Consider the following 27541-nt stretch of genomic DNA (forward strand, 5'->3'; position numbering starts at 1 on the left):
ACACACACATTCTCTCACACACACACATTCTCACACTCTCTCACACTCTCTCACACACACTCACATTCTCTCACACACTCTCTCTCACTTATACACACTCTCTCACACACACTCACCCTCTCTCACACATACACTCACATTCTCTCACACTCACATTCTCTCACATACTCTCTCTCACACACTCTCTCACACACACTCACATTCTCTAACATTCTCTCTCACACACTATCTCCAACACACACTCTCACACACACGCTCTCTCACGCACACTCACTCTCTTTCTCACACACTCACGCTCTCTATCACACACACACACATTCTCTCACACTCTTTCACACACACTCACTCTCTCTCAAACACACTCACACTCTCACACACTTTCTCACACACACTCTCCCACACACACTCACTCTGTCACACACACTCACATTCTCTCACACGCTCTCTCACACCCTCTCTCTCACTTACACACACTCTCTCACACACACTCACCCTCTCTCACACACACACTCACATTCTCTCACACACTCTCACACACACACTTTCTCTCACACACTCCCATTCCCTCACACACTCTCTCACACTATCTCTCACACACACACACTCACTCTCTCACACACACATACGCTCACTCTCTCTTTTTCACACTCACTCTCACACACACTCTCTCACACACACACATTCTCACACTATCTCACACTCTCTCACACACACTCTCAAACACACACACACTCTCTCACACACACTCATTCTCTCACTCTCTTGCACACTCACACACACACTCTCACTGTCACACACACTCACTCTCACACACACGCTCTCTCACACACACTCACTCTCTTTCTCACACACTCACACTCTCTCTCACACACACACCCTCAAACACACACACACACACACACTTTCTCACACACATTCTCTTACACACACTCACTCTCTCACACACACTCACATTCTCTCACACACTCCCTTTCACACACTTACACACACTCTCTCACACACACTCTCTCACACACTCACATTCTCTCACACACTTTCTCTCACACACACTCACATTCTCTCACACACTCTCTCACACACTTTCTCTCACACACACTCACATTCTCTCACACACTCTCTCTCACACACTCTCACGCACACACACATTCTCTCATACTCTCTCACACACACTCTCTCTCAAACACTCTCACACACTTTCTCACACACACTCACTCTCTCACACACACTCACATTCTCTCACAAAGTCTCTCACACACTTTCTCTCACACACACTCACATTCTCTCACACACACTCACTCACACACACTCTCTTACACTCACATTCTCTCACACTCTCACACTTCTCTTTCACTCACTCAGTCACAACACACTCTCTCACACTCACATTCTCTCACACTCTCACACACACACTCTCTCACACACTCATTCTCTCACACTCTCTCACACTCTCTCTCACACAGTCACTCACACACACTCTCTCACATTCTCTCTCACACACACACTCGCTCACTCTCTCTCTTTCACACTCACTCTCACACACACTCTCTCGCACACACACATTCTCACACTCTCTCACACACTCTCAAACTCTCACACACTCATTCTCTCACTCTCTTGCACACTCACACACACACTCACACACACTCACTCTCACACACACACTCTCTCACACACACTCTCTTTCTCACACACTCACTCTCTCACACACACGCACATTCTCTCATACTCTCTCACACACACTCTCTCTCAAGCACACCCTCTCACACACTTTCTCACACACATTCTCTCACACACACTCACTCTTTCACACACACTCACACTCTCACACACACGCACATTCTCTCATACTCTCTGACACACACTCTCTCTCAAGCACACCCTCTCACACACTTTCTCACACACATTCTCTCACACACACTCACTCTTTCACACACACTCACACTCTCTCTCACACACACGCACATTCTCTCATACTCTCTCACACACACTCTCAAACACACACTCTCACACATTCTTTCACACACTCACTCTCTCACACACACTCACATTCTCTCACACACTCTCTCACACACACACTTTCTCTCACACACTCACATTCTCTCACGCACTCACTCACTTCTCTCTCACACACACTCTCTCACACACATTCTCTCACACTCTCTCTCTCTCTCTCTCTCACACACTCACTCTCACACACAGTCTCTCTCACTCACATTCTCTCACTCTCTCACGCACTCTCACACTCACTCACACACTCACTCACACATACACTCACATTCTCTCACACTCTCCCTCACACAGTCACTCACACACACTCACTCTCACTCACACACACTCTCTCTCACTCTCACACACACTCACTCTCTCTCACACACATACATTCTCTCACACTCTCTCTCTCACACACACACACTCTCTCGCACACACTCACTCTCACACACACACTCACTCTCACACACAGACACACTCTTTGTCACACACAAGTTGTCATGCACTCCATCATTCTCTCTCAGTCTCCGCTGGGCTGTTACAACACGCTTCTCTGCCTGACCTGTCATTCAAGGAGATCAAAAAAAAAGAGAGAGGGTGTGCGGGAGAGAGAGCGAGAGAGACGGGAGAGGGTGAAAATAAATCACGTGGTGGCGATAAAAGATGAAGCAAGCGGCAGGGTGCAGTGAGAGGCTGGTTACACTGAGAGAGGAGAGGGAGTGTGAGTGTTCACAGCAGAGACTCCAGCAGCCACTCATTCAGCCCTGCTCCCAGACACTTGCAAACTCTCTGTAAGTTACTTTTTATTCACTTTCCAGCTCGCTCCATTCTTTGAGAGGAGGGAAAAGAGGAGCAGGTTTGCTGCGTTGTTTTCAGGAGTTGGAAAGTTGCGAATTGTTGCAACCTGTTATCTCTGTATTGTGAAACAAACTAATTGAATGTGTTTCTGGTTTGGTAATTACACAGTCTGGGCATCTTTACACACAGGCAGTTAGCAGCACTTCGGTCCAACTCTTTGCGTCTGTTGCGGGTTTTAGAGATGGATATGGGTCCAGTTATGGATTTAGATATCGATCTGTAATCCAACACTCATTTTGTTTCTTTCCCCCCTCCCAGTAACGGGTTGGCTCCTATGCTCTCTGACCTGTTTCCCCCTGGCTGGGTTTGAGGTTTAGCTGCTTAAGGATCAGTGAGGATTCTCTTGGTTCCAAGTTGTTGCTCCGCTTACTGCATCCTCTCCGTGCACTTGCCCATTCAATCTCACTGTCTCTCTCTACCTTTCCTTTCCCTTTCTCTCCCTCCTTTCTCACCCCCTCCCTTTGGGTCTTTCTCCTCATTCCTCTTCCCCCCCGCCCCAGGAAGAAGTCTTCCAACATCAGGTTAAAGTCCAACAGGTTTGTTTCGAATCACTAGCTTTCGGAGCGCTGCTCCTTCCTCAGGTGAAGGTCTCCCCCCCCCCCCCCCCCCACTCATCTCTCCATTTCTCTTTCTCACTCTCTCTTCTACCCCCCCTTCCTTCACATTTTCGTCATCTCTCCTTTCCCTCCACCTCTCTCCCCCTCTTTCTCCCTTTCTGTCGCTTTCTTCTGCTCCCTCCGTTCTTGTCTTTTTAAAAATTAAATTTAGAGTACCCAATTTTTGTTTCCCAATTAAGGGGCAATTTAGCGTGGCCAATCCACTTGACCTGCACATCTTTTGGGTTGTGGGGGGCGAGACCCAGGCAGACACGGGGAGAATGTGCAAACTCCACACGGACAGTGACCCGGGGCCGGGATTCGAACCCGGGTCCTCGGCGTCCTGAGGCAGCAGTGCTAACCATTGCGCCACCGTGCCGTCCATCTTTTTTATTCACACTGGTTCTCTCTTTAACCTGTCAGCCATCTTTTGTATTTGCACGACTCCTACTGATTCCTTGCACTAAGAATTAGATCCCTCTCCACTCAATTTTTATCAGCTCCCCCCCCCCCCCCCCCCCCCTGTCGCCTGAAACATGAGTTGCTCAGACTTATCCAAGAGTTTCCTTTAAGATAGGTCCAGCCTTGAGTTCATTGAATCCATCTGTACAGGTCCTGTCTGCAGGCTGGTTCAGTGTGTGCTGTGAATCTACCCCATTCCTCTCTCTCTCTCCCCCCCACCCCCTTACACACAGACACGCACTGGAGAAGGTGAAAGGGTATTTGGATCTGGATCTGGATTGGTTTATTCTCACGTGTACCGAGGTACAGTGAAAGGTATTATTCTGCGTACAGTCCAGACAGATCATGCCATACATGAGAAAAATACATAGAGCATACATAAATACACAATGTCAATACATAGACACTGGGTGAAGCATACAGAGTGTAGTACTACTCAGTAGAGAAGATGTGTGGAAAGATCAGACCAGTCCATAAGAGGGTTGTTTAGGAGTCCAGTAACAGGGGGAAGAAGCTGTTTTTGAGTCTGTTCGTGCGTGTTCTCAGACTTCTGCATCTCCTGCCCGTTGGAAGAAGTTGGAAGAGTGAGTAAACCAGGTGGGAGGGGTCTTTGATTATGCTGCCCGCTTTCCCCGGGCAGCGGGAGGTGTAGTCAGAGTCAATGGATAGGAGGTGGGTTTGTGTGATGGACTGGGCGGTGTTCACGACTCTCTGTAGTTTCTTCCGGCCTTGGGCCGAGCAGTTGCCATACCAGGCTGTGATGCAGCCCGATAGGATGCTTTCTATGGTGCATCTGTAAAAGTTGATAAGGGTTAATGTGGACATGCCGAATTTCCTTAGTTTCCTGAGGAAGTATAGGCGCTGTTGTGCTTTCGAGTCCCATTTCTTCACTTTCAGAGAAGGGGACAACATATCTTCACATTTAATACCTAATATACCCTCCTCTTCCCGGGGCTGGTTTAGCTCAGTTGGCTGAACAGCTGGTTTGTGATGCGGAGCGAGGCCAGCAGCGCGGGTTCAATCCCCGTACCGGCTGAGGTTATCCATGAAGGCCCCGCCTTCTCAACCTCGCCCCTCGCCTGAGGTGTGGTGACCCTCGGGTTAAATCACCACCAGTCAGCTCCCCTCAGTGTCGGTTACATTGTCTTTCTCTCATGGTGCCCGATATTGAGATTCCAGCTATCTGCTCCTACATAATACCCCTTTCTCCAGGGGTATTTCTATGCTGTCGAAGTGAGTTATGTTACGTTCGGGTCCAAGTGCTCTGAATTCATTCCGTTTGCACTGGGCAGCACGGCCAGAGGACTGTTGCCAATAGTTAAGTATGAGTGTACACAAACTGCTTGGGTGAACGAAAAAGATCACATGACACAATTTGAAGAGGAGTTCTCTCCATGACCCTGACCACAGGAAAAAAAAATAAACCTCAACTATCACGAAAAGCAGTTCCTTGATCACGTTGCTGTGTTGTGGGACCTTGCTATGCACAACTTGGCTGCCACATTTCCCAATTACTGCAATGGGGATGCTTCAAAGGTTATTTACCAGTTGTGAAGACTTTGAAGATATCCTGGGGTAGTTGTCAAAGGTGCTCTTTTCCTTTCTCTGTTAAAGGGAAAACCCACAAGAAATGATTTGTGGAACTCTGGTAGCTTTGTGCAGTGGCATCTCCGAGATGTCACAGAAATGCTATTTGAGCAGGTTCCTCATCCTATTAGATGCACCAAGGAAATTACTTCTCTTCCACTTCTTATCCAATTTCCTTCTGACGGCCACAATTGAACCAGCACACGCTCAGACAGTGCAGTCCCGATCCTAAACACTCGTAAAAAAAAAAACAGGTTTTTCCTTGTGCTGTCTCCGGTTCTTTTGTCAATCATCTTGAATTTGTTTCCTTTGGTTCTTGACTCTTCCACCAATAGGAACAGTTGCTCCCTATCTCCGCTACCCAGACCACCTGTTATTTTCTAACCACATGTTCAATCGCCTCTCAACCTTTACTTTCTAAGGAGAACAACCCATGTGTATGTGCGTGTGTGCCTCGGTAGGTGTGTAACTGTGTGTGTGGGTGTACGTATTCCTGTGTGTGTGTGTATTCCTGTGTGTGTGTGTGCATATTCCTGCGTGTGTGTGTGCGTATTCCTGCGTGTGTGTGCGTATTCCTGTGTTTGTGCATATTCCTATGTGTGTGCGCGTATTCCTGTGTGTGTGTGAGCATATTCCTGTGTGTGTGAGCGTATTCCTGTGTGTGTGCGTGTATTCCTGCATGTGCACTTATTCCTGCGTGTGAGTAGCTCTCTCTGCACGCTCTGTGTGAAAGATGTGAGATAGAAAATTCAGAGTTTGCACCATCTGAAAGCAATCTGTCCTAGAAATGGGAGATCGATGGGGGGCTGGGGGGGGGGGGCTGGTAGGAAGGACACCAGGGAAATGCAAAGTAAAATGAGGAAAACGTAAGATTAAAAATCAAAGAGGAAGGTGGAGAAAAGCATTTGACTGTTAAGGAGTAAATGAGTGAACTAGTTGACTGGTCTTGCTCCAGAGTGACAGTTCGGTCAGTCTGTTTTTCGAACGTGTTTGCTCCATGCCTTTAGCTTACCATCAGACTAAACAATGGCCATGCTTCAGCACTGCACAGGGGCAAGCTGCCCAGGCACTTTACAGGGTCTCCTCTGGCATGTGGAGCCTGTTAGGATTGCACCAGGTGGTTGGGCACCAGTGCCTGGTCACGGCCTTAGAAGAACATTCTTGAAGTGCTGGCAATGGTGCTGACAGATTTCTTAAAGGGGCCAAGTATTTAGTAGTGTCTTTCAAAAGCTCATGGGAGGTTCTATTCCTGGGGAGGGGAGTGGGGGGGGGGGGGGGGGAAGCTCATTGATGAAAATATTTGGGAATTTCTCCCTATAACAGTTGACTCCTGGCATTACACGTACAATCTCATTCCATCACAGAATATTTCCTCAGATTCCCCTCACAAGGATATTAACTCCAACTGAATCATGCTGCCTTATTTAGTCAAGGTGAGGGTGGTACACATGGTTTTCACGTACTGAAGCAGCGCTAAGATTGTGTCAGTTGGTTTTAGGGAGTTACTAGTGATAGAACCATGTTGTACATTGTTAGAAAATGCTCTTCCCCTTTAGTGTCCATGAATATGTGCCTGGTGAAAGTTGCAGGAGCTTGTGCCACTAGTTTTCACCATCCCCTCTTGCTGTGTAGAACTTTAAAATTTGTTTTTTAACGGGATGTGGACTTCGTTGGCTAGACCAGCATTTGTTGTCCATCCGTAATTGCCCTTGAGAAGGAAGCTGCCTTCTAGAACCGCTCCCAGTCCATGTGGTGTAGGTACACCCGCAGTGTAGTTCGGGAGGGAGTTCCAGGATTTTGACAGTGAAGGAGTGGTGATGTATTTCCAACTCAGGGCGGTGAGTGACTTGGAGGGGAACCTCCAGGTGGTGGTGTTCCCAGGTATCTGCTGCTCTTGTCCTTTGAGATGGTAGCTGTTCTGTGTTTGGAAGGTGCCGCATAAGCAACCTTGGTGACTTCCTGCCGGGCACCTTGTAGAATGGTACGGTGCATCGGTGGTGAAGGGATTGAATGTTTGTGGAAGATGTTTGTCAAGTGGGCGGTTTTATCCTGGATGGTGTCGAGATTCTTGAGTGTTGCTGGAGCTGCACTCATCCAGGTAAGTGGAGAATATTCCATCAGACTCCTGACTTGTGCCATGTAGTTGGTGGACAAGATTTGGGGAGTCAGGAGGTGAGTTACTCACTGCAGGATTAAGCATGACCAATCCACCTAACCTGCACATATTTGGGTTGTGGGGGTGAAACCCATGGGGAGAATGTGCAAACTCCACACGGACAGTGACCCAGGGCCGGGATTCGAACTATGATGCTATTTTTGAGGAAGTGTGACCTCCAATTTTGCCGGTGGTTTTAGGTGTGGTGATACCAGGATTCTTGAAGCCTAAGCTTCCTGAATTTGCTTGTAGGATCAGTGGCTTCCCCGGGTTTTACTGGGTACTTCCCTGGCTTCAACCTGCCACGCCTACCTGGCACTCCTCAACCGTTTCTGCACTGCCTCCGGCCTTCAGCAAATCGGCACAAGCATAGAACGTAGAACATTACAGCGCAGTACAGGCCCTTCGGCCCTCGATGTTACGCCGACCTGTGAAACCACTCTAAAGCCCATCTACACTATTCCCTTATTGTCCATATGTCTATCCAATGACCATTTGAATGCCCTTAGTGTTGGCGAGTCCACTACTGTTGCAGGCAGGGCATTCCACGCCCTTACTACTCTCTGAGTAAAGAACCTACCTCTGACATCTGTCCTATATCTATCTCCCCTCAATTTAAAGCTATGTCCCCTCGTGCTAGACATCACCATCCGAGGAAAAAGGCTCTCACTGTCCACCTTATCCAATCCTCTGATCATCTTGTATGCCTCAATTAAGTCACCTCATAACCTTCTCTCTAAAACGAAAACAGCCTCAAGTCCCTCAGCCTTTCCTCATAAGATCTTCCCTCCATACCAGGCAACATTCTGGTAAATCTCCTCTGCACCCTTTCCAATGCTTCCACATCCTTCCTATAATGCGGCGACCAGAATTGTAAGCAATACTCCAAATGCGGCCGCACCAGAGTTTTGTACAGCTGCAACATGACCTCATGGCTCCGAAACTCAATCCCTCTACCAATAAAAGCTAACACACTGTACGCCTTCTTAACAACCCTCTCAACCTGAGTGGCAGCTTTCAGGGATCTATGTACATGGACACCGAGATCTCTCTGCTCATCCACACTACCAAGAATCTTACCATTAGCCCTGTACTCTGTCTTCCTGTTATTCCTTCCAAAATGAATCATCTCACACTTTTCTGCACTAAACTCCATTTGCCACCTCTCAGCCCAGCGCTGCAGCTTATCTATGTCCCTCTGTAACTTGTAACATCCTTCCGCACTGTCCACAACTCCACCGACTTTAGTGTCATCTGCAAATTTACTCACCCATCCTTCTACGCCCTCCTCCAGGTCATTTATAAAAATGACAAACAGCAGTGGCCCCAAAACAGATCCTTGTGGTACACCACTAATAACTGGACTCCAGTCTGAACACTTCCCATCAACCACCACCCTTTGTCTTCTTCCAGCTAGCCAATTTCTGATCCAAACTGCTAAATCTCTCTGAATCTATGCTTCCGTATTTTCTTCAGTAGCCTACCGCGGGGAACCTTATCAAACGCTTTACTGAAATCCATATACACCACATCAACTGCTTTACACTCATCCACCTGTTTGGTCACCTTCTCAAAGAAGTCGATAAGGTTTGTGAGGCACGACCTACCCTTCACGAAACCGTGTTGACTATGTCTAATCAAATTATTCCTTTCCAGATGATTACACACCCTGTCTCTTATAAACCTTTCCAAGATTTTGCCCACAACAGAAGTAAGGCTCACTGATCTATAGTTACTGGGGTTGCCTCTACTCCCCTTCTTGAACAAGGGGACAACATTTGCTATCCTCCAGTCTTCTGGCACTATTCCTGTTGACAAAACAGGGCCTCGCAGGGAACATGGACTGTGACTGCGGTGCCCCCCAATCAGTGGCTCACATCACTGAAGACTGCTTCCTGACAAAATTCAGCGGAGGGCCCAGAGAGCTTCATGTAGCCACTGCGGAAGCTGCCGCCTGGTTTGATGATCACCACACACAGTGAAAAAAGCAACGAGGGTTGCCAACTGTGATTAAATGTATTCCTGGAGGTTTCGACACCTGACTGTCCCCCATACCCCAGCCAATCGTCGACCAACGCGTCCATCCTTGTGACGTTCCGCCTTCTAATACCAATTCGAAAACAAAAAGGCCCATTACCCAATTGCAGGATGCCCAAATGTCTGCCTTTTTCTTCCCCCCCCATTTTCATCTGGTGAAGAGAAATGTTAAAAGAAAATTACAAAGAAAAAACAACTTTTGTTTAATGTCCCGATGAATTTTCTCCAGGGCCGTACACAGCAGTGTCCTGGAGATCGACTGTCAATCCCTGGAGACTCCAGGTCAATCCTGGAGGGTTGGCAACCCTACAACTGACATTGGCAACGAAGCTCGAACTTTGTCAATATTGTAACAACAAGCGTGCTTCCAGTTTGGAAAAGAAAGAAGAAACGGGGTGTCTATTAATATTTAATCTATTTTATCTGTTTTTGCAGTTCGAGGTGGACAGACTTTGTGTTGTGAAGCGTTACCCAGAAGCGAGATCACAATGAAGGGCGCTGTACAGGGCCTGTTCCTCGGCACCGTGCTGCTCCTCTGCAGCGCCAGGACTGCATCGGGGCAGGCAGCAGGGCGGAAGAAAATCCGCGTACGCTTGGCCGGGGAGAAGCGGACAGACTACGAAGGGCGGGTGGAGGTCTTCTACAATGGGCAATGGGGCACCGTGTGCGACGATGATTTCAACATTCAGGCTGCAACGGTGGTGTGCCGAGAACTGGGCTACGAAGAAGCGCGCACCTGGGCACACAGTGCGACGTATGGACAGGGGAAAGGTAACACGCTTCCCTGCACGCAGCCGCTCTGGGGACTGCTCGGGGACCCGGCTTCAATTCTGGCCTTGGGTGACCGTTTGGAGTCTGCACGTTCTGCGTGGGTTTCCTCCGGGTGCTCCGGTTCCCTCGCACAGTCCATACAGTGTGCTGGTTAGGTGGATTGGCCATGCTAAAATTGGCCCCTTAGTATCCGTAGATGAGGGGCGGCACGGTGGCGCAGTGGGTTGGCACTGCGGTCTCACGGTGCCGAGATCCCAGGTTCGATCCCGGCTCTGGGTCACTGTCCGTGTGGAGTTTGCACATTCGCCCCGTGTTTGCCTGGGTTTCACCCCCACAACCCAAAGATGTGCAGGGTAGGTGGATTGGCCACGCTAAATTGCCCCTTAATTGGAAAAAAAAGAATTGGTATCACGGGGATAGGGTGGCGGAGTGTCCTAGCTAGGGTGCTCTTTTGGAGGGTCGGTGTAGACTCAACGGGCCGAATGGCCTCCTTTTACACTGTAGGGATTCAATGATTCTTGAATAGACTCATCCTTTGGGGTAGAGTATCCTCAAGATTCACGACCCACTTGAATGAAGACATTTCTCCTCATCTCAGTCCTAAATGGCTGACCTCTCGTTTTAGAATTCACGGCATTTACTCAGACCTACATCTTCCAGTAAACTTTTAGTCAACTATCCCAAGATCCCCGTTGGGGGCCTGGTGTCAAACGCTCTCTGGTTGCACTCCCATGAAGCACCTCAGGAAGTATTAGACTATGTGTAAGGTGTCAATCACCCTTTAAGGGAAGACACCTATCCTCAGTCATAAATGGACGATCCCTTATTTGTTTATTTTTTATATGTTTTAACTTGTGTTTTTCAATTTTACAGAATGATACTTTTAACGAATTGTGTGTCTGGTATTTACATGTTGTACAGTTTCTTATTTATATACATATTTCTTCACATACATTCTCCCTGTCCCCTCATTTGTAGCCTTGTAGCCCCCTCTTCCGCCCTGGGTGTCCTACTGCTGAACTCCTCTCTTTTCTGTGGCTTTTGTTGTTGATCTTGTGTGTCCGGTGGGGGAGGGGAGTGGGGGTAGGGGAGGAGGCCTCCTGCTCCCTCCCCTCCCCTCCTCCATTCCCCACCATGTTTCTGTGGCTCCCATTGGTTCCCTCCTCATCCCCTCTCACTTTGTACGTCCCGCGCAAACATGGTAACTGTTCAATCAGTCTTTGTTTCTTTAGGGATCTTCCTCTGATTCGCCTTCATCGCTGCCTGCCCCCCCCGCCACCCCACTGTCTACGCCGTTGGCCTGCACAAAATCGGTTGCCTCCGCCAGGGTATTGAAATAGCGCTGTTTGTTCTGGTATCTGATCCAGAGACTGGCTGGGAGGGAGTAGCAAGCCAAATCACAGCCCGTTTTTGTATAGCGCTGACTTTGCCTGGTTTAACTCGGCCCTGTGTTTCACCAGACCTGCTCCAATGCCCTGGTAAATGAGATTCTGTGTCCTTCCATGTGCTCGCTCTAGTCTGTCTTGCCCACCGTAGGATCCTCTCCCGGTCCTGGTATCGATGCAGCTTCGCGATGATCATTCTTGGCTGCTCCCCCCGTCTTGGGCTTCGGCCTGAGTGACCTGTGCGCCCTGTCAAGTTCTGGGGGGTTGGGGAAGCTGCCTCTCCCGACTAGGTTGCCCAGCATTTGGGCGATGTAGCCTGTCGGGTCTCTACCCTCGGTGCCTTCTGGCAGGGCCACAATCCGAACATTCTGTCATCGGGATCTGTTCTCCTGGTCCTCGACTTTCCGCTTTAAGCTCCTTTGAGACCCCACCAACCTTTTGAGGACCTCACCTAAGGCATCATCCTTTAAACGAGTGCTCGCTGTCAGTGGGTATTGGCCAGGGATTTGATTGTGATGGTTTCACAGGTAGACATGATCCAGCTCAGATTTGCTGTTAAGGGACAGAGGCAAGAAACACATCCCATTTTGGTGTTTTTATCCCATTGACACCTAATTGTGGCTCCATTGCACCAATTGAAGGTCAGCTGACTTTGTGCAGAACAGGCATTGGACCTGGCACCTCGCCAGATCTTGTGGCATGGCCAATCATTGGCGTAGCCAGCCGGTGATCAGACTTCTCCTTGGTGCGTTTCTCATGCTTGAAATGAACTTGTTCTTTCAGCCACCTATTCTCGATGAGCTTGATCCACCATTAGGGACCTTCGCACCCTGTAGTGGGTTATACACCCATTCTTCCCTCATTCAGGCGTGGTAGATTCTTTCACAGCTGTGCCCATATTGCTGGGCGGACTCCACCCAGGTCTTTGCCAATGCCCCTGTTGACGTTCCGCACAGTTAAGGAAATATCACTCCCTCTCTTGTCATATTATATATGCACCATTCAGACAGATCAGATCTATCACCCCTGCGTGCTCGTCCGTACCTTCCAGCAGAATGATTGATGTAATCAGAAACTCACTCGTGCACACCAGTTCGAGCGGAAATTGAGCCGTTGTATCCTGGGGTAATATCAACATCATCTTATAACCAAGGCGAAGGAGTATCTGCTGTTGGAATCATAGAATAGAATCAAAGAATAGACAATGCTGATCGTAACCACTGGCTGCTTTCCTTACTCTCTCTGAGAGCAATGAGTCTCAGGAACTCTCTTCCTCAAAGGGCCGTGGAAGCAGAGCCTTTGAATGTTTTTAAGGCCGAGCGAGATAGATTCTTGATAAGGAAGTTGGCGAAAGGTTGAAAGGTTACCCGGGCAGGACATTATGATCAGGTCAACCATGATCCTATTGGATGGCGGAGCAGGCTCGAGGGGCCGAGTGGCCTCTTGCTGCTCCTAATTAGTTTGCACAAGGAAAGAGTTTCCTCATGCTGCCTCTGGGTCTTCTGTTCGCCCTCCGCTGGTTCTCAATTCTCTTGCCATTGGGAAAAGCTTCTCCTTATTTAGCATGTCCAGACCCCGCAGGATCTTGAATGCCTCTATCAGATTCCCTCCCAACATTCTCACCCCCAAGGTGAACAACCCCAATTTCTCAAGTCCACCCATGCGACCAAAGTCCCTCATTCTTGGGGCCATTCTCGGGAATCTTTTCCAAAGCTTTCCCAATCTCCCGAAAGTATGGTGCCCAGAATTGGACGCGGGACTCCCTTGTTTAATGGAGGTCCACTACCTCCGTTTTGTACACTTTGCCTCTCTTTGCAAAAGCCCAGGATCCTGCGCACCTTGACATTAATGCCTTTACCAGTCCTGCAGTTGCTGAAAAGGGCATCATTTTTGTAAAAGTTTTTTGTCTTTGCACTCATCAGGTCATTCACAAGAATACAATGTCAGGAAAATCGACAGATTATGAGAAGAGAGTGCTGATTGGTTGGCAGGTGGACACTGATTGGTTAGGATGTTGCCGTTGAGAATGCACCTGTTGATGCTGACTGACAGTAAATTTGCGATTGCATTTTTCCGAATGTCATGATGAGTGCAAGCCAAAAAACTTCAACAAAATTTTTTTTTTTTTTTAGCAGCACTCTGAATTTTGTACCACTGAAAGGCTAAATTCTGTAATTCCTCTGTCTAGGTCCCATCTGGCTGGACAATGTGAAATGCAGAGGCGATGAGACATCTATTTTCACGTGTGAATCGAATGGCTGGGGAGTTAATGACTGTAAGCACAGCGAGGACGTCAGCGTTGTCTGCTCGGAGAAGCCACTTGCTGGATTTGAGGTTATAGGGCAGTCCTTATCCACACTTCAGGTAGGCTCCAAATCTGCTGATGCCATTAACTCTTGTCCAGGGCAACATGTGACCCTTCCACTTTCCTGAACTGCCATATTGAGAGCGGGTGGGGTTGACCTGTGCAGTGAGGCTCCGGGGAGCCTGGCGCCTATTTGCTGATCGTTGGACACTGGTGGCGATGGGTTGGTTAATGCCCCGATTGGATTGGCTTGGTGTTATGATTGTCAACTCTGCTGTAGAACTGAAAGTTTCATCACACGACCTCCCGTCTTAAACTTCCCCCTCCCGCACACTCCAGCATTGGCCCATCCTTCAGGCACACTGTCTTCCCACAGCTAATTGGAAAGGGACTACTAAGGGCTCAATTCAACTAAATGAGAATAAAGTCCCATAGTGAGCGTGTTTAGTCGCGTGTTTTCTGGCGCGCGCAGCGCCGAGAAAGGCATGGCTATTTAACGTTACTCGTGTTGCATAAGGGGCCTCAGCGGTGTAGCGAAAGATTGGGACGCCATTTTTAAATGGCATCCTGATCTCTGGGGCACCCGAAGCGACCCCCGGACCCTCCCAGCCTGAACACACTATAGGAGGGTCCCCGGCCCCTCTACACCCCCCCCCCCCCCCCAATACTCATTCAGGGTATCCCTGTCCCAATGACATGCGCACATAAAATGCCAGCTTGGCACATTGGCAGAGTCAACTTGACACCCTGGCAGTGCCACCTGGGCACCTTGCAGTGCCAGGCTGGCACCCAGGTGGCACTGCCAGGGTATGCCGCCTCACACTGCATGGTTTAGCACACTGGGTTAAATCGCTGGTTTAGCACACTGGGCTAAATCGCTGGCTTTTAAAGCAGACCAAGGCAGGCCAGCAGAACGGTTCAATTCCCGTACCAGCCTCTCCGAACAGGCGCCGGAATGTGGTGACATGGGACTTTTCACAGTAACTTCATATTGTGACAAGAAGCGATTTTCATTTAATTTCATTTCACACTGGCAGGGTGCTCAGGTGGCACAAGCAGTGGGGGCCTCTGATCCCCTGGGAGACCCCCATGAGTGCCGTTTTGTTTGGTCACCATTTGTGGGGACCATAGAATAGAATAGAATAGAATTTACAATGCAGAAGGAGGCCATTCGGCCCATCGAGCCTGCACCGGCCCCTGGAAAGAGCACCCCACCCAAGGTCAACACCTCCACCCTATCCCCTTAACCCAGTAGCCCCACCCAACACCAAGGGCAATTTTGGACACTAAGGGCAATTTATCATGGCCAATCCACCTAACCTGCACATCTTTGGAGTGTGGGAGGAAACCGGAGCACCCGGAGGAAACCCACGCAGACACGGGGAGGATGTGCAGTCTCCACACAGGCAGTGACCCAAGCCGGAATCGAACCTGGGACCCTGGAGCTGTGAAGCAATTGTGCTATCCACTATGCTACCGTGCTGACCAGCACTGAATGGCGCTCCCCGAGGTCTCTGAGGTGAAGGGGACGAACCCCAGAGCCTCTGGTACCTCGGGAATCTGCACAGTGACACTGGCTGTCTCGCTCTAGAACATAGAACATAGAACAATACAGCGCAGTACAGGCCCTTCGGCCCACGATGTTGCACCAAAACAAAAGCCATCTAACCTACACTATGCCATTATCATCCATATGTTTACCCAATAAACTTTTAAATGCCCTCAATGTTGGCGAGTTCACTACTGTAGCAGGTAGGGCATTCCACGGCCTCACTACTCTTTGCGTAAAGAACCTACCTCTGACCTCTGTCCTATATCTATTACCCCTCAGTTTAAAGTTATGTCCCCTCGTGCCAGCCATATCCATCCGCGGGAGAAGGCTCTCACTGTCCACCCTATCCAACCCCCTGATCATTTTGTATGCCTCTATTAAGTCTCCTCTTAACCTTCTTCTCTCCAATGAAAACAACCTCAAGTCCATCAGCCTTTCCTCATAAGATTTTCCCTCCATACCAGGCAACATCCTGGTAAATCTCCTCTGCACCCGCTCCAAAGCCTCCACGTCCTTCCTATAATGCGGTGACCAGAACTGTACGCAATACTCCAAATGCGGCCGTACCAGAGTTCTGTACAGCTGCAACATGACCTCCCGACTCCGGAACTCAATCCCTCTACCAATAAAGGCCAACACTCCATAGGCCTTCTTCACAACCCTATCAACTTGGGTGGCAACTTCCAGGGATCTATGTACATGGACACCTAAATCCCTCTGCTCATCCACACTTTCAAGAACTTTTCCATTAGCCAAATATTCCACATTCCTGTTATTCCTTCCAAAGTGAATCACCTCACACTTCTCTACATTAAACTCCATTTGCCACCTCTCAGCCCAGCTCTGCAGCTTATCTATATCCCTCTGTAACCTGCTACATCCTTCCACACTATCGACAACACCACCGACTTTAGTATCGTCTGCAAATTTACTCACCCACCCTTCTGCGCCTTCCTCTAGGTAATTGATAAAAATGACAAACAGCAACGGCCCCAGAACAGATCCTTGTGGTACTCCACTTGTGACTGAACTCCATTCTGAACATTTCCCATCAACCACCACCCTCTGTCTTCTTTCAGCTAGCCAATTTCTGATCCACATCTCTAAATCACCCTCAATCCCCAGCCTCCGTATTTTTTGCAATATCCTACCGTGGGGAACCTTATCAAACGCTTTGCTGAAATCCATATACACCACATCAACTGCTCTACCCTCGTCTACCTGTTCAGTCACCTTCTCAAAGAACTCAATAAGGTTTGTGAGGCATGACCTACCCTTCACAAAGCCATGCTGACTATCCCTGATCATATTATTCCTAACTAGATGATTATAAATCTTGTCTCTTATAATCCCCTCCAAGACTTTACCCACTACAGACGTGAGGCTCACCGGTCTATAGTTGCCGGGGTTGTCTCTGCTCCCCTTTTTGAACAAAGGGACCACATTTGCTGTCCTCCAGTCCTCTGGCACTATTCCTGTAGCCAATGATGACATAAAAATCAAAGCCAAAGATCCAGCAATCTCTTCCCTGGCCTCCCAGAGAATCCTAGGATAAATCCCATCAGGTCCTGGGGACTTATCTATTTTCAGCCTGTCCAGAATTGCCAACACCTTCCCTACGTACCTCAATGCCATCTATTCTATTAGCCTGGGGCTCAGCATTCTCCTCCACAACTCCACAACATTATCTTTTTCCTGAGTGAATACTGACAAAAAATATTCATTTAGTATCTTCAGACTCCACACACAATTTCCCATCCCTGTCCTTGACTGGTCCTACTCTTTCCCTAGTCATTCGCTTATTCCTGACATGCCTATAGAAAGCTTTTGGGTTTTCCTTGATCCTTCCTGCCAAATACTTCTCATGTCCCCTCCTTGCTCGTCTTAGCTCTCTCTTTAGATCCTTCCTCGCTACCTTGTAACTATCCATCGCCCCAACCGAAACTTCACACTTCATCTTCACATAGGCCTCCTTCTTCCTCTTAACAAGAGATTCCACTTCCTTGGTAAACCACGGTTCCCTCGCTCGACGCCTTCCTCCCTGTCTGACCGGTACATACTTATCAAGAACACGCAGTAGCTGATCCTTGAACAAGCCCCACTTATCCAGTGTGCCCAACACTTGCAGCCTACTTCTCCACCTTATCCCCCCCAAGTCACGTCTAATGGCATCATAATTGCCCTTCCCCCAGCTATAACTCTTGCCCTGTGGTGTATACTTATCCCTTTCCATCATTAACGTAAACGCCACCGAATTGTGGTCACTGTCCCCAAAGTGCTCTCCTACCTCCAAATCCAACACCTGGCCTGGTTCATTACCCAAAACCAAATCCAACGTGGCCTCGCCTCTTGTTGGCCTGTCAACATATTGTTTCAGGAAACCCTCCTGCACACACTGTACAAAAAACGACCCATCTATTGTACTCAAACTATATCTATACCCCGCTCTAATTTGCAGATTTGCCAAAAAGTAATCTGCCCCACAATTGCATCGCAACGTCTCACGTGATCGCATTGGATCTCGCGAGGCGTTGCGAGCCGGTTAGATCCCGGGAGCGGGGTCTCCTGGTTTTTATTGGCCACACTGCACTGTGCTTTTCGGGCACAACGTGGCCATTGGAGCACGCCCTAACTCTTTGGAATCCAATTTGATTAGTCTTAACTGTTCGTCTCGTCCCCAGAACCAATATTTATATATCTGGTAAGTTAAAGTGTTCAATGAAAAGCAAAAAGAACATTTTTGTTTACAGTCCCTCTATAACTGCGCTAGTAACAATGTCCCGCTGATCAACCCCCAATTCCTGGAGATTCCAGGAGAATCATGGAGGGTTGGAAACCCCAACTGACCTACGAATATGGGGCTCAATTCACTATTAAATGAGTGATTAATCTCCGACATAAGGGAGGAGCTGCGAAGACATCAAGATTTCTAATCGGGAAGCTCAGAAGCTGATGTCATCTCCCAGAACTCTTTCAAGGTGATCCTTAAAACCAAACTTGTTTTATTACTTCATAGAATTTACAGTGCAGAAGGAGGCCATTCGGCCCATCGAGTCTGCACCGGTTCTTTGAAAGAGCACCCTATCCAAGGTCAACACCTCCACCCTATCCCTATAACCCAGTAACCCCACCCAACACTAAGGGCAATTTGGACACTGAGGGCAATTTATCATGGCCAATCCACCTAACCTGCACATCTTTGGACTGTGGGAGGAAACCGGAGCACCCGGAGGAAACCCACGCACACACGGGGAGGATGTACAGACTCCGCACAGACAGTGACCCAAGCCGGAATCGAACCTGGGACCCTGGAGCTGTGAAGCAATTGTGCTATCCACAATGCTACCATGCTGCCCACTTGTCTTAACATCTCCTGTGGATAAGGTCTGATTTATTTCTGCTCCTGTGAAACACAAAGGGACTTTGGAGTCCTTGTTCATGATTCTCTTTAGGCTAACGTGCAGGTTCAGTCGGCAGTTAGGAAGGCAAATGCAATGTTAGCATTCCTGTTGAGAGGGCTAGAATCCAAGAGCAGGGATGTACATCTGAGGCTGTGTAAGGCTCTGGTCAGACCTCATTTGGAGTATTGTGAGCAGTTTGGGGCCCCGTATCTAAGGAAGGATGTGCTGGCCTTGGAAAGAGTCCAGAGGAGGTTCACAAGAATGATTCCTGGAATAAAGAGCTGGTCGTATGAGGAACGGTTGAGGACTCTGAGTCTGTACTCGTTGGAGTTTAGAAGGATGAGGGGGTTCTTATTGAAACTTACCGGATGTGGAGATGATGTTTCTACTTGTAGGAAAAACTAGAAGCAGAGGACACAATCTCAGACTAAAGGGATGATCCTTTAAAACAGAGATGAGGAGGAATTTCTTCAGCCAGAGGGTGGTGAATCTGTGGAACTCTTTGCCACAGAAGGCTGTGGAGGCCAATTCACTGAGCGTCTTTAAGACCGAGATAGATAGGTTCCTGATTAATAAGGGGATCAGAGGTTATGGGGAGAAGGCAGGAGAATGGGGATGAGAAAAATATCAGCCATGATTGAATAGCGGAGCAGACTCGATGGGCCGAGTGGCCTAATTCTACCCCTATGTCTTATGGTCTTATGGATGCTGTATTATATTAGTTGTTGTTATATCACACCGAGAACTAAAAGTAAAGAGGGACGGTTTTGAAATAACTTTGAAAGCATTTTTACCGTCCGTGATTAGAGAATCCACTTGGATCATGTGTTGCAATATTGTGAATCAGGTTGGAAAGCACCAGCTCAGAATGGCTGGCTACAGGGAGGGGGGCGAGACTGAGGGACATCAGTGTAAGAAGGAGTATGAGGTGGGACACAGGCATTAGTGGTTTCGGGTGAGCCGAAGTTTACAGAAATCACCAGTGACGTGAAGCCAGGCTGCCGTGACTGAGCCCGAAACACACAAGTTATTAGGTTAACAGTTTTAGTTTGATGGAGCAGATTGTTTTCCAAAATAACATTCGGCCAATCCAGTTTCGGCAGGAGCCGGGGCAGCGAGGAACCAAGGTTGCCATGACATTCTTCTCGATGTACTTTGCCTTTCCTTGCCCCAGGATTGTGCCTGTTCACCTCACTCTCTCAGTCCCAGAGTGGCCAGGCTCGTGGAAGCTGTTCAGTGAGAGTGTGGGAGAGGAGAAGAGGAATTAAACTTCTGCGTGCTCTCTCTCTCTATATATATATATATATTTGGACCTGGGGCAAGATAATCAGCCGCGCTTACAAATTGCACAGCTGGGGAAGGGAGAACGAGGAGCTGCTACACTTTGGCTGGCTGCAAAACGCACTAGAACAGAGCAACGGATTTTTGGAAGCTCGCTTTTGTGACACGGAGATGGAGGGTGCATGTGGTAAACCACTGTTGCACCTGTATTAGGTGATGTAAGGTAGGACCTGTACTACAGGTTCGCCGGTAGTCCCTGCCTGCTGGCTCCGCCCAGTAGGCGGAGTATAAATATGCGTGTCCTCCATTCAGCAGCCATTTCGCCAGCTGCTGTGGGAGGCCACACATCTGAGAGCAATAAAGCCTCAGTTGTATCCAACTCTAGTCTTTGTTCAGTTGATCGTGCATCAATTTATTGCTCTAAGATTTTCTAAAAGATGGACCTCCGAATCAAACTAGATCGCCTGCAGCTGGATCCGCAATCAACCGAACGCCAAAAAGAACTTTAATCACTGGCTAGCTTGCTTCGAGGCGTACATCAACTCAGCGACCACCCCTGTTCCGGAGGCTCAGAAGATACAGATCCTGTACTCAAGGTTGAGCTCCAACGTGTTTCAGCTGATCCAGGACGGCCCGAACTACGCCGTCGCCATGGCGCTTCTCAAAGAAAACTACGCACAGAAAACGAACACGCTCTTCGTCAGGCACGTACTCGCCACTCACTCTCAACTCCCTGGTGAGTCCATAGAAGACTTCTGGCGGGCCCTAATCCCACTCATCCGGGACTGGGACTGTCAGGCCGTTACGGCCATCGAACATTCCAACCTTCTTCTGCGGGACGCATTCGTAATGGGCATTGGGTTGGACCTCATACGCCAAAGATTGTTAGAAGGGGCCACGCTCGACCTCGCTGAAACAAAGACGCTAGCGCTCTCCATAACGGTTGCCTCACGTAACATTCGGGCCTACCCCACCAGCCGCGCGGCCCACTCCTCCTACCCCTCGTGGACCCCACAGACAGCCACCCCAGCGGGGGCCTTACCCAGCCAGTGCGCCTGCGCCACACACCAGCCAGCGCACCCTGGGAGTCCCCGATGTTACTTCTGCGGCCAGCAGAAGCACCCTCGCCAATGCTGCCCGGCCCGTGCTGCCCTTTGCAGGGCTTGTGGCAAAAAGGGGCACTTCGTCGCGGTGTGCCAGGTCTGCGCAGTCACCGCTATCGCCCCCACCCCCCTAGCCTACACACAATGGGCGCCGCCATCTTCATCTCCCCGGACCAGGCGCCGCCAGTGGGCGCCGCCATCTTCACCTCCCCGGACCATGCGCGGCCAGTGGGCGCCACCATCTTCACCTCCCGGGGCAACACCCGGCCAGCGGGCACCGCCATCTTCTCCCCCCCAGTCCACGTGCGGCCCATGGGCGCCGCCATCTTGTCCAACCCCCGCAACGTGCGGCCCATGGGCGCTGCCATTTTGTTCCCCGCAGGATCTTCAGGTGCCACCATCTTGTCTCCCCCACGGGACATGGACATCGACAGCATTCCGACGTCAGCGACGACAGACCACGACTCGCCTCAGTGACGATCGACCAGTCTCGTCCGCACAACCTGGCCACCGCATCGACCAGTGTGAAGACCTCTTGCCTGCTGGACTCCGGGAGCACCGAAAGCTTCATACACCCGAATACGGTAAGGCGCCGCTCCCTCGTGGTACACCCCGTCAACCAAAGAATTTCCCTGGCCTCCGGATCCCATTCCGTCGCGATCCGGGGGTTCCGCGCGGTCACACTCACGGTCCACGGCGTAGAATTCAGCGGCTCCCGACTCTACGTCCTCCCTAACCTCTGCGCTGCCTTGCTACTCGGCCTGGACTTCCAGTGTAACCTCCAGAGCCTAACCCTCAAATTCGGCGGGCCCCTACCACCCCTTACTGTGTGCGACCTCGCGACCCTAAAGGGCGATCCGCCTTCCCTCTTCGCCAATCTAACCCCGGATTGCAAACCCGTTGCCACCAGGAGCAGACGGTACAGCACCCAGGACAGGACCTTCATCAGGTCCGAGGTCAAACGGCTGCTTCAGGAGGGCATTATCGAGGCCAGCAACAGCCCCTGGAGAGCCCAAGTGGTAGGCGTTAAAACTGGGGAGAAACACAGAATGCGCGTGGACTACAGCCAGACCATCAATAGGTATATGCAGCTCGACGCGTACCCCCTCCCACGCATATCTGATATGGAAGAGCTGCATCAGTTCCTGCTCAGCAGGAGTATCGCCTCCAGCAGGACGACCAGCTATAACCCCCGGGGAAACGGGCAGGTACAGAGGGAGAATGGGATGGTTTGGAGGCCGTCCAACTGGCCCTACGGTCCTGGAACCTCCCAGCCTCTCGCAGGCAGGAGGTCCTCCCTGATGCACTCCACTCCATTTGATCACTGCTGTGCACCGCCACTAACAACACACCCCATGAACGTCTTTTTGACTTCCCCAGGACGTCCACATCCGGGGTGTCGCTCCTGACTTGGCTCGCAGCTCCAGGACCAGTCCTGCTCCGTAGGCACGTCCGCCTCCACAAGGCGCACCCGTTGGTGGAAAGGGTGCAATTGCTCCATACCGGGTCTTCTCAACGCTAGACCTCAAATCCGCCACCACCAGCTCCCCATTCACAAATCAAACCGTCCATACACCGCCTTCGAGGCGGACGGTCGTCTCTATCACTTCCTCAGGGTTCCCTTTGGCGTCACTAACGGGGTCTTGGTCTTCCAAAGGGAGATGGGCCGAATGGTCGCCATGTACGGTTTGCGGGCCACTTTCCCGTACCTAGACAACGTCACCATCTGCGGCCATGACCAGCAGGACCACGGCGGCAACCTTGCCAAATTTCTCCACACCGCCCCTCTCCTCAGCCTCACCTACAACAAGGAGAAGTGTGTGTTTAGCACGACCCGCTCAGCCATACTCTGCTATGTGGTCCAGAACGGAGTTCTGGGGCCCGATCCCGATCGCATGCGCCCCCTCATGGCGCTTCCCCACCCCCACTGGCCCAACGCCCTCAAACGCTGCCTGGGGATCTTCTCGTACTACGCCCAGTGGGTCCCAAACTATGCGAACAAGGCCCGCCCACTCATTCAATCCACCCATTTTCCCCCTGATGGCCGAGGCCCAACAGGCCTTCACCCGTATCAGAGCCGATATCGCCAAGGCCTGGATGCACGCGCTAGACGAGACACTGCCCTTCCAAGTAGAGAGCGACGCATCGGACGTCGCCCTAGCCGCCACCCTCAATCAGGCAGGCCGACCCGTGGCATTCTTCTCCCGCACCCTTCATGCCTCAGAAATTCGGCACTCACTCGTCGGAAAAGAGGTCCAAGCTATCGTTGAAGCTGTGCGGCATTGGAGGCATTACCTGGCCGGCAGGAGATTCACTCTCCTCACTGACCAACGGTCGGTAGCCTTCATGTTCAATAACACACAGCGGGGCAAGATCAAAAACGATAAAATCTTGCGGCGGAGGATCGAGCTCGCCACCTATAATTACGAGATTTTTTATTGATCCGGCAAACTCAACGAGCCCCCAGACGCCCTATCCCGAGGTACATGTGCCAGCGCACAAATAGACCGACTCTGGACCCTGCACAACAGCCTTTGTCACCCGGGAGTCACTCGGTTGTACCATTTCATAAAGGCCCGCAACCTGCCTGCCCTACTCCGTCGAGGAAGTCCGGACAATCACCAGGTCTGTGCGGAGTGCAAGCCGCACTTCTACCGGCTGGACCGTGCGCGCCTGGTGAAGGCCTCCGGCCCCTTTGAACGCCTCAGCGTGGACTTCAAAGGGCCCCTCCCCTCCACCGACCGAAACACGTATATTCTCAGTGTGGTCGATGAGTACTCCAGGTTCTCCTTCGCCATCCCATGCCCCGACATGACGTCTGCCACCGTCATCAAAGCCCTAAACACTATCTTTGCTCTGTTCGGTTTACCCGCCTATATCCACAGTGACAGGGGATCCTCATTCATGAGCGATGAGCTGCGTCAGTTCCTGCTCAGCAGGAGTATCGCCTCCAGCAGAACGACAAGCTATAACCCCCGGGGAAACGGGCAGGTACAGAGGGAGGACGGGACGGTATGGAGGGCCGTCCAACTGGCCCTACGGTCCAGGAACCTCCCAGCCTCTCACTGGCAGGAGGTCCTCCCTGATGCACTCCACTCTTTTCGGTCACTGCTGTGCACCGCTACTAACAACACACCCCATGAACGTCTTTTTGACTTCCCCAGGAAGTCCACACCCGGGGTGTCGCTCCCGACTTGGCTCGCAGCTCCAGGACCAGTCCTGCTCCGTCGGCATGTCCGCCTCCACAAGGCGGACCTGTTGGTGGAAAGGGTGCAATTGCTCCATGCAAACCCCCAGTATGCCTACTTGGCGAACCCCGACGGCCGCCAGGATACTGTCTCCCTCAGGGACCTGGCACCAGCAGATTCCCCACACACACACCCCTCCGGCCCGGCGCCACCCTCCCCTCCCCCGGCGCTCCCAGCATTAACCCCACCAGGACCATCCGTCCTTCCCCTGCCCACGCCCGAGGATGAAGAGGATTTCGGCACGCTCCCGGAGTCACCGAACATCAGGCCAGCATCGACATCGCCGCCACCGCTACGTCGCTCCCAGCGGAACATCAAGGCACCGGACCGTTTAAATCTCTAACTGGCACCGGACTTCAAAAGACTTTTTTTTTTCTCTGATCAAATACTGTAAATATAAATTCATTGTTGTAGATAGTTCTCCACCACCCTCGCCGCATCAATTTTAACAGGGGGTGAATGTGGTAAACCACTGTTGCACCTGTATTAGGTGATGTACGGTAGGACCTGTACTACAGGTTCGCCGGTAGTCCCTGCCTGCTGGCTCCGCCCAGTAGGTGGAGTATAAATATGCGTGTCCTCCATTCAGCAGCCATTTCGCCAGCTGCTGTGGGAAGCCACACATCTTAGAGCAATAAAGCCTCAGTTGTATCCAACTCTAGTGTTTGTTCAATTGATCGTGCATCAGTACCTTAGGGGGAAAGCAGGTCTGACAGAGGGCCCAGTGGACACATTTTGAAGTGGAAAGCTTAATTTCTCTCATCTGCATGCAGCAAAAAGAACTGACTGGAGGCAGGAAATGAGAAGAACGGTGTCGAGAGAGCTTTACACTGTGGTCCCGATCAAAGCAAAAGGGAACTGTGTCCCATAGTGAGTGCGCTTAGCAGCGTGCCAAAAAGGACACACTCTGTCTAACATGTCGCTAGTTGGAAACAGGGCCCAGCGGGGAATGCAAGGCCGAGGTTGCACTTAGTCCCCTTTCTGAGGAGCCCCGTTCGCCCAAACTCCTCAGCGCAGGGGGAGATCATCCCGATCTCCCAACCCCCGAACATGGCCCCCAAACCCCCCAAAGCCCCAACTTGCCTACAAGGGAGTCCTCATTTCCCATCCCACCTCACATACACGGGGCACCCCTGGGCCTGATCCCACCATGCAAAAAGTCCCAGCTTGGCGCCACCTGCCTGGCAGTGCCCCTGCCAGCTTGCAGCACCACCTGGGCACCATGACAGTGCCACCTGGACACCATGGCAGTGCCAGGCTGACAGTACCAGGGTGCCAAGCTGGCACCACCAGTGTCAAGGTGCCACCCTGCCCAGAGGGACCCTGGGGCCTCCGATCCCCTGGGTGACCTCAGTGCAGTTCTTTCTGGTCCTTGTTTGTGGGAACCAGTTTTGTTTTCCAAAAATATACTTTATTCATAGAATCTATACTAAACATTACAGAACGGTGGGGTGCTCTTTCCAAGAGCCGGTACAGACTCGATGGGCCGAATGGCCTCCTGCTGCACTGTAAATTCTATGAAAACTATGAAACATTTCGAATTGTCTTGACTGTACATTTCCATCAGAGTTACACATTCCCTTGACTTTCTTCCATTGAATTTTGATAACCTTACACACATATCGCTCTTTACGTTACAATTCCTTCTTAAACATTTACGTTGTCATGTTTCTTTTATACATTGGAGTGTTAATGACCCACACCGAGCAGGGTTTACACTGCTACCCGCCCCTCGGTGTACATTTGCTGGTAAGACCCAACACAGTGGTCTTTCCCCATTGCACCTTGGCGGCAGCTGCCCCAAGCTTGAGTGCGTCCCTCAGCACGTAGTCCTGGACCTTGGAATGTGCCAGGCTGCAGTACTAAATGGCACTTGCCTGAGCTCTCGAAGGTGAAAGGTATATATCCCAACACCTTGGTTACCTCAGGGAACTGCACATCAGAGTGAGTCTAGCTGTCATGCACTAATATGCAGATTTGTCAAAACGTAATCACACCCACAATAGACCGGCTTCACATCGCGACGTCACACGAGATGGCGTTAGATCTCGAGAGGCGTGGCAAGCCAGGTAAATCCCGGGAGTGGTGTCTCGTGGCCTTTACCGTGCATGTTGCGCTGTGGCACGCTGCTTTTCAGGCACGTGATTGGTAGATCATGCCCTGTATCTAACCTCGTGATGTACTTGTCCTGGGTGTGTTTGATGGGGACAGTGTAGAGGGAGCTTTACTCTGTATCTAACCCCGTGCTGTACCTGTCCTGGGAATGTTTGATGGGGACAGTGTAGAGGGAGCTTTACTCTGTGTCTAACCCCGTGCTGTCCCTGTCCTGGGTGTGTTTGATGGGGACAGTATAAAGGAAGTGTATTTAACCTGTTGTCGCTGCGTTGGGAAAGATTAGTGCAAAAAGCTTTTGGTGTGAAAAAAAATCACATTCCCCAGCATTGGCTTGACTCGCCTTGAGATAAATCTTGATTTAAAGTGTATTGCATGTTCTCGAGGATTTTGGAAACAAGCTAACCTTTCACCAGATGATTTTGACAAAATACGACTGATAAGAAATGTTAGTGAAATCGTAAAAACATTCTCCAGTGCTGAACTCTGAACATCCTGGATTTCCCGTTTCCCTCCGTTGGAGGTGGAATTTCCTTCCCAAAAGCTGTCCAGCTATCTGCACCTCTCTCCTCACATGAGACGTTTATTAAAACATACCTCCCACCTGCCCTAACATCTCCTGTTTCTATGTTCCTCTGAAGTGTCTTGGGGGACAGTTTGCTACATTGGAGAGAGAGAGACCACATGAATGCAAGTTGT

At 50.4% G+C, this 27541-nt stretch overlaps 1 protein-coding gene across 1 annotated transcript in view; it reads left to right on the plus strand.

The window, feature by feature from the left end:
* The first annotated feature begins 2665 nt into the window (after positions 1-2665).
* The window catches only part of loxl4 (lysyl oxidase-like 4), a 177305-nt gene continuing 152429 nt past the window's right edge, over positions 2666-27541 (plus strand). The window contains exons 1-3 of the mRNA XM_072479622.1: positions 2666-2780; positions 10120-10455; positions 14029-14204. Coding sequence (XP_072335723.1) covers positions 10173-10455; positions 14029-14204 — 459 coding nt within the window. The 5' untranslated portion in view covers positions 2666-2780; positions 10120-10172. The remainder of the gene's footprint in view (positions 2781-10119; positions 10456-14028; positions 14205-27541) is intronic.

Source organism: Scyliorhinus torazame, chromosome 16, assembly GCF_047496885.1.
Source record: "Scyliorhinus torazame isolate Kashiwa2021f chromosome 16, sScyTor2.1, whole genome shotgun sequence".
Classification (NCBI taxonomy): domain Eukaryota; kingdom Metazoa; phylum Chordata; class Chondrichthyes; order Carcharhiniformes; family Scyliorhinidae; genus Scyliorhinus; species Scyliorhinus torazame.